Raw genomic sequence first — 7,979 nt, 5'->3', positions numbered from 1 at the left:
TCAGTGTTGACGCTGATCAACTTGTTAAGTAGACGTTGTCTTGGTATAGAACCAAAAGCTGAAGTATAGTCCAGAAAAGCGCATCGATCATACTTCCTACGCTTTTCTAAGTTGAACACTATATTGTAACGCACAACAGCAACAACATCTAAGGTGCTTCTTTTGCATCTGTAGGCAAACTGATATGGATCAATATGCTCTTTTATCACAGGCTGAAGTGGAAGTATTCATAATTTTTCCATTGTTTTGAGGAAGGGCGAAGTTATTGCAATGGGTCTAAATTTCACATTCTTACCACCAGATACTTTCTTGGGTACAGGGATTATCTTCATCTTTCTCCACATTTTCGGTATGAGATTAGATGAGAAGGATCTGTTAAAGATAGTCGTGAATGGATAACATAGGACGTCAGTACATTTTTAAAAAGGAGGTTTGGGATACCATCAGGTCCTAAACAGGTATGTGAAAGTTTCCACCTGTTGCAGTGTTTCTCCATCAAGTCTGATTGGTTTGGTTAATGTTCTCTTTGTTGTATTTGAGGATGTTGGTTTTTGTCTTGTGTATGTTGAGGCCTACTGATTCAGAGGCTTATGATCCACTGTTTGTTTTGATCTGAATTTGTTCGTGTGTACATACTTTATATCATAATATCAGAAATGTAGTCATCGATGATGATAATTTAAACTACAATTAATATGACAGAATTATAAAAGATGTTAGAATCATTTGTAGAAGAACAATTTTTATGGAATACACTTAAACAGGTGATTAATAAACCTGTCCTTTAAGCTATTATAAATGAGAAAAATAGTAAAAACATTATTCAGTAGCTTTATCATTCTATGCACCATATAACTAATATTTATCTTCAAACTGAAGTGATCCATTTTGTTGCTTATTAAATATAGTACTTGTGATTGTGCATCATGTCAATCATATCATAATGGATTGTTTTACTAAACTGTTCTTCGTTGAACAATTCAATGTAAATCTTTCATTCAATATGTAGTGTTTTACTAAAAACCAAATCATACCCTAAAGATCATTACGAAACAATGAAATTAAAGTACATCATATTTCAAAACTATAATCTTGTGCAAATAAACTAAAATACATATGTAAACTGATTTCATTATGAAAAATTGACTGACATAAATCATATTGTTAATTTCTACTAATTTATTGTTCCGTATCCTTTTACTTCATATTACATTCTGTACACATGTATACAAACATACAGATATTGGCACATTGACATAATTGCCAGTTTATAATTCATGTCAATTCACAAGTGACATAGAAAAGAAACCATCGCTTCAACGATTATCTTGATTATGCTATTAAAAGAATGTAATTTTTGTACTTTTGTGTCGAAATTTTCATATCCTGTGATCAACAATCACATTGAAACATATAAACAAATATTTCGAAATTTTATAAATGTTCAGTTTGAAAAGAACAGTACTTTTAATAAATTGTTTCAATCCATTTTACTGACTATAGGGAATTTTAAACGAATTAGAAATTAGGAAACACTGGGTTACATTAAAGTTAAAATCACAAGTTATTTTAATTTTTACATCCACAACTAAGGGAAAGCACGGAATAAAATGGACAGCTTATATGCAATTTGACGATATAGACATTGCAGATCACCTAGACATTCCATCCTATACACACAAACAAATTCAAATCAGAACAAACAGTGTAACACAAGCATTTGAATCAGTAAGCCTCAACATACACAAGCCAAAAACTACCATCCTCAAATACAACAAGGAGAACATCAACCAAATCAATCAGACTTGATGGAGAAACACTGCAACAGGTGGAAACTTTCACATACCTGTCTAATCAGCATCGTCGATGAACATCGATGAACATCGACGCAATCATCAAGGTGAGGATTGACAAAGTAAGCTCAACATTCCTACAATTGAAGAACATATGGAACTCAAAACAACTGTCAACCAATATCGAAGTCACAATCTTCAATATGAACGACATGACAGTTCTATTGCGTGGAGCCGAAACTTCGAGAACTACCACAATCATTATCAAAACAGTACAAGTATTTCTAAACATTTGTCTACATAAGATACTGAATGTCCGTTGGTTGGATATCATCATTAACAGCCTACTGTGGGAGAGAACAAACCAGCCTCCATCTGAATAGGAAATGAGGAAACAACGTTGGAGGTGGATAGGACATACATTGAAGAAATTTCATACAGAAATTTACGAAACTGCATCACGAGAGGAGTGCCAACTTGAAATTCTGTAGGGAAATACAATAGAGGAATATCAAGTAACATACTGTTTTTGGAATCGGAAGCAGATATTGAAGTGATTAATAGTATCTGGAAAGGATCGTCCAGGACAGAGTTGGATGGTGAATACTGTTGATCGGCCTATGCTTTTCCATGAGGGGTAACAGGCGTAATTAAGTAAGCAAGTAAGTTAATATAGAAATTGATGACAAATCATACGACTGAATATTGTAGTTTCTGCAAAATATGACTGAAATAAAAAATATTTTTTGAAGCTTGATTGTTTTCAGATCCCGTCTGACCGTAGTTCTTAACTAACTGAATAGATCCTTATTCGTTATATCGAGTTCTAGATTTAAAAAATCTGAAAATATTAACATAATCTCAGTAGTTTGTAAAAGTTTCAAGTATTCAGCTAGAAAAGGTTTAGTTTAAGTAAATTTATTTTCCGAAATCACCGATCAAATCAGAGGTAATCAAAATCGTCTAAAATCTTATTATACAAATTATAATTTCTCATTTCTTTAGATGAAACAATTAAGTGATTAGGATTAGAATTGAAAATTGATCATTGTGTGAATTGCATATGAGTAGTGTTAAACACGAACAAATGAGTAGTCATAGTATTTTGGTAAATCCATTTTCGAAATAAATAACATGATTTGAAACTGAATATCTGAGTTTTAAATAATTTTATGTACATTACTTAAGGTTAAGAAACTAATTCATTTTGTATCGGTTGTTTGAATCTTCCCATTAATGCTTATGACGGCAATTGATCAGTCTCTTATTGGTATGTACGCACCCTGTGAGCATTGCCTTGGTATCGCCTGAAGTCACAATTATTGTAAACAAAGATAAATGATGGCTAGCAGTGGAATCTAGAGTGAACACCAACCCTGAGATGTAAGTACATTCAACCGACGAGCTCCAATCAGGATGAAACGCATGCCGTAGATTCCACTGTTCGCCACCATCTATCTTTGCTTAAGAAATTATTGTCAGTTTGGGATGGCTTAGCCATTGTAAATTATTAGGAAATAGGTATTCGCAAATAATCTATTTTTAACTAGAAAGGGAAATTAATCAAAAATAATTATGCTAGAGAACAACTTAAACTTATAACTTTCGACATTTCATAAATGGATGAAAATTTTATTGGTTTAAACTATTAGGTTTATAATTTGTACAGATTATTTATCCGATTAATTAACTTTCGAATGTTACTTCTCTTATTCTGTGAAAACAGATACAGAATGAGGATGAATTTTCTTAATAAACTTCAGAAAACTTCGGGAATAAAATATAAGCTTACTTCAATGTTTGTGGAGCTATTAAATTTCTATATTATTGGAATCAAAAATGTGAACTACAGAGTTTTCGATCAATGATCTACACTTATTATGTGCACTACTTGACTTGAAGCTTTTTGGTTTAATTCTCTGTGGAACGCTTTGCATCAGAGTAATAAGCTAATAACTACTTCTGTTCATTATTTTCGCCTTCCTAATAGTTTTTCAGTCCATATCACTCAGGAATTAAAATTATCTTTGAATATTTTCTAGTTACTGATATTAAAAACTAACCTTAATTAGATAGCCATTAGAAACTAGGGGATACTGGACAGCTGTTTCGTTTTAGTATGGGAATTCTCGTCGGTATATATTCCCAACCCCATCGGGGATCGAACCCAGGACCTTCAGGCCTTGGTAATAGCGACTGATCTTTAGATCACTGATTCATTACCCAGTAATGAACTTGTCCCAGTTTGTGATCTCAATGACATTCAATAATCCCCATACATCCCTTAGACTGATATTTAAGTTAACAATGATGTAAGTTATCACTTATGTATAAATGAACATAGGTAGTAGTAAGATGATATGACAAGTAATCACTAATATCAGTGCATGCAGACAACCATAGACAAGATTTAATTTTGAAAAAAACATCAAAATTTCAGATCTGGGAAAATCCAAGAATGTTAGAAAAATTCTAAAAGCATGGCATTCAGATCAATTAGCAATCAATAGACACATCGGCATAGCCCTAATCTATGAACTGATACGGAATCAGTCAAACAATCACACGACCAGAGTTTAACTGACAAAAACATTCAGAATGAAAGCAGAGACAAGTGAAAATAACAAAGCCTACGAGAATAGCCAACCACATATCAGATTATCAGAATGAATTAGCGGTTGATGTTGTCCAGAATGATAATGAAAGATGCATAATGTAACCATTTATCCCGTGGAACTCAACATCACCAAGTTATCAAACTTTTTGTAAGCAAAGTACATTTATCAAGCTTTTAAGATACTCTGTTTTTAAAAGATATATCGAAACACTGATCTTACTACCACAAAATTTGCACATATTATGATTCAATAAGCCGATGAATATTTCAATTTCTCCTTATCGGAAGTATACCTTTCTAAGTTGTAATCGATCTCTTGGAAATATTGTAAAAGCCCATGTACAAAAAATAACATTACTCAGTACAGATTTTACAGATGACAGACAAGTTGATTACACAACAACAGAATAGAATAATGATGGCACAAGTTTTTTTAAGTATTCTACCCAGAAGATAATCAAGAGGGAAGACAATAACGATTGAAAGAAACAACCCATCTAACTAAAGGTTAACCTGACTATCAATAAGAATGGAAATGTCTCACGTTGGATGTGCCACCGTATACTTGACCGAATATTTTCAGCTAATGGTGTTCGTTAAAACTCAGAAGACCCTTACAACTATTGAATATCTAGCTGACCATTTATTTTGGAAGATTATTAACGGATACAAGTGAACCACCAATATAATACTAAATTAAAGAACTTATTGATTTTCGTCTTATGTAACTCCACTGTTCTTGGTATTATCATTGACGATAAATGTGGTAGAGATCATTTATTCACTCTTCATTCCAATTTTAAGATCATTAGTTATAGAATATGAAAATTTATTTTATAAATTAAAAATTGACTAGTTCCCCTTTAGTTTAATCAATATACAATTAGTCAAATGAATTATTAATGAAACTAATTTTTTCTTTACAAATTTCACTGGTAGAAATCATGAGTCAATTGAAGCTAGACCACCATGGAAAACCTAGATCTACTGGACGGACGTTTCGTCCTAGTATGGGACTCCTCAGCAGTGCGCATCCACGATCCCGCACCACGCGAGACCCGAACCCAGGACCTATCAGTCCCTCGCCAGGCGCTTAACCAACTAGACCACTGAGCCGGCCGGCATTCAGCGGTGTTAATGTCTAACTTCAACTAATCCATGAAATTGAGCGACACATCCACCATTGTCATCAGTGAGTTACTACCTCACAACTGTCCCAAGTGAACTCCACTGGTCACTACTTCTCACTAGAACTCCAGGATATATCTCTTGAAGCCAGTCACTAGTTAGCAATCATTAAAAATAATTTCTTTGATACTTTCAAAATATACATATCAGCTAAATTAAATCAGGTCATCTTTTTTTATTTTTTTACTTTTTTTTTTATTTCCCAAAAATAAATGAAAACTTAGTTTATTTCCCGTTTCGAATAAATTTCTAACTCTCTGTCATTAAAAAAAAAAGAAAATTATTTTTTATCATACGAATTTATTTAATGGTACCATTATCTAAACTTACGCCTAGTAAATTTATTCAAAGGGGGGAGGGGGAGAAAAATTGGTTTAATTCAATATAAACATGAATGGGTGTTAAGTGAATATATCGATTCATAATAAATTGAATATATTTTTAATATAATTGATTGAATTACAAATGAATCTTCTAAGAAAAGATTTTTTTTAGCTCGTTCTACTTTTAAATGAACAACTATTTTGTTCGGAACAAACTTTCTTTTTCTTTTTCAGATTTTATTCTAATAGATTAATGAAATATACAAGTTTAATGGTTTGAATTCATTTCTATCCAATAAGATATTAAACTAACATTGAAATATCATACCTTAAGGGTTCTATCTATAAAATATGTCAGTATAGGGTTGTGGAGATTATTATGATTTTGATTGAGATCATGAACCAATTGATGTTAGACCACCACTGAAAACATGGAAGCACTGAACGGCCATTTCGTCCTATTGTGGGATTCCTCAGCGGAGCGTATTCACGATCCCGCTCGCAAGATTCGAACCTGTTGGCGGTAACCAGTCCAACGTTCAATTTATAGAAAAAGTAATTGGAATGGCCTCTACCTGAATTTCAATCGTTTTTGTCCAATTAGTTACAAGAAGGCGTTGGTTAAAACACTATTTTACAGGGCAGAAAAGATATGTACCACCGACAAACTGGAAGAAGAATTAATGAACGTAGAAAAATGTCTAAAAGAAAACCTTTATCCACAAAAGTTTATTGACAAATATAAAAGGCCCAAGGAAAAGAAGACGGTAATAACTATGGTCAATAAAAAGCCAGTATATATAAATCTTAACTTTAAAGGTGATGACGTCGCACAAATTATCAACAACAGACTAAAAACAGCGCTAGCCAGAACTTATCCGGCTACTAAACTTTTAATTCTCTATAAAACAACATGTTCAATAACCCAATCAAAGATAGACAAGCAACCCTTTCAGGTTACCGCCAACTGTATTTATAAATTTACGTGTACCTGCCAAAGCAGCTACATCGGCCAAACCGAAAGGAGAGCATATGTTAGATTCTTTGAACATGTTCCAAAAAGTCTTAGAACAAGGGAAAGAAAGACTCTGAACAGTGCAGTCACCAAACATCTCCTTGATACAGGACATCAGGTAGATACCTTACAATCCTTTAGGGTGATTAGTAAGCAACCAAACTCCAGTCTTCTGAAGTTTGCTGAAGCCATTGCCATCAGGCGTCAAAAACCTGACCTATGTATTCAAAAGGAGACGGTGGTCAATCTTTCCTTGCCCTGGTGACAAATATTTCTTCACTGCACCATAAATGTTTTTTCTTTTTTCTTTTGCATCTATTACATCATTGATGTTATTTTATTTTTTCAACTATCTTTCAAATTAATAATCTTTCAACTGAACTCTGCTCACTACATTCCTTCAATGTTATTCATTATGTAATCGATTGTTTCTAACCCACTTTTGAACTGTTGTCACAATTAATGTTGTAGAATACTCTTTCACATTAGGTATATATTTACAATATTCAGTTAGCAATTTAAACCCATTATGTAATTATGATTTTTAAATATCACAGGTTGTATGCAGCTGACGAGAATGAATTCATGCTATTCTACTAGAATCTTTGTTCTTGCTCTTTTCATTCGACAGTTGGTGGTAGAAATCCTTAGATCTAGATTTCGAAAAGAATTGATATTCTTAGTGAGTTCTACATGAAATTAACACAATAGAAATCAATAACCACTTGTTGTAATCACGTAAGCACTAGAGTTCACTAGTTACAGTTAGATAGTTCACTGGTAAGTTCTCTGGTCTCAGCATGAAATGACATTATTTTAGATCACCTCTAGACAGTATATACACCATGCTGAAGATTGCTAATTGGAATAAAATCCTGATGGGATCCTATCATACAAATATGGAGAAAAAATTTCATTCTTCAATAGATAATTTTTGGTTTATACATCTTAGTTCATCTAACCCCATCAAATTATTAAAGTACAAGTTTCTCTAAGTAGACGGATCACACCCATTCAAACAAAGACCATAAACATTACTTAAG

The 7,979-nt window shown here is 32.9% G+C and overlaps 1 protein-coding gene across 1 annotated transcript; it reads left to right on the top strand.

The window, feature by feature from the left end:
* Positions 1 to 1,503: 1,503 nt before the first annotated feature.
* Positions 1,504 to 2,878, top strand: MS3_00000929 (uncharacterized protein; the record flags this gene model as incomplete). Its single annotated transcript, XM_051208497.1, has 1 exon — positions 1,504 to 2,878. A coding segment is annotated over one exon (306 nt), but the record flags the coding sequence as incomplete, so codon positions are not given.
* Positions 2,879 to 7,979: the final 5,101 nt, after the last annotated feature.

This window comes from Schistosoma haematobium, chromosome 1 (assembly GCF_000699445.3).
Source record: "Schistosoma haematobium chromosome 1, whole genome shotgun sequence".
NCBI lineage: Eukaryota > Metazoa > Platyhelminthes > Trematoda > Strigeidida > Schistosomatidae > Schistosoma > Schistosoma haematobium.
The sequence above is the reverse complement of the archived record's forward strand: the minus strand, read 5'-3'. Positions and strand labels throughout refer to the sequence as shown.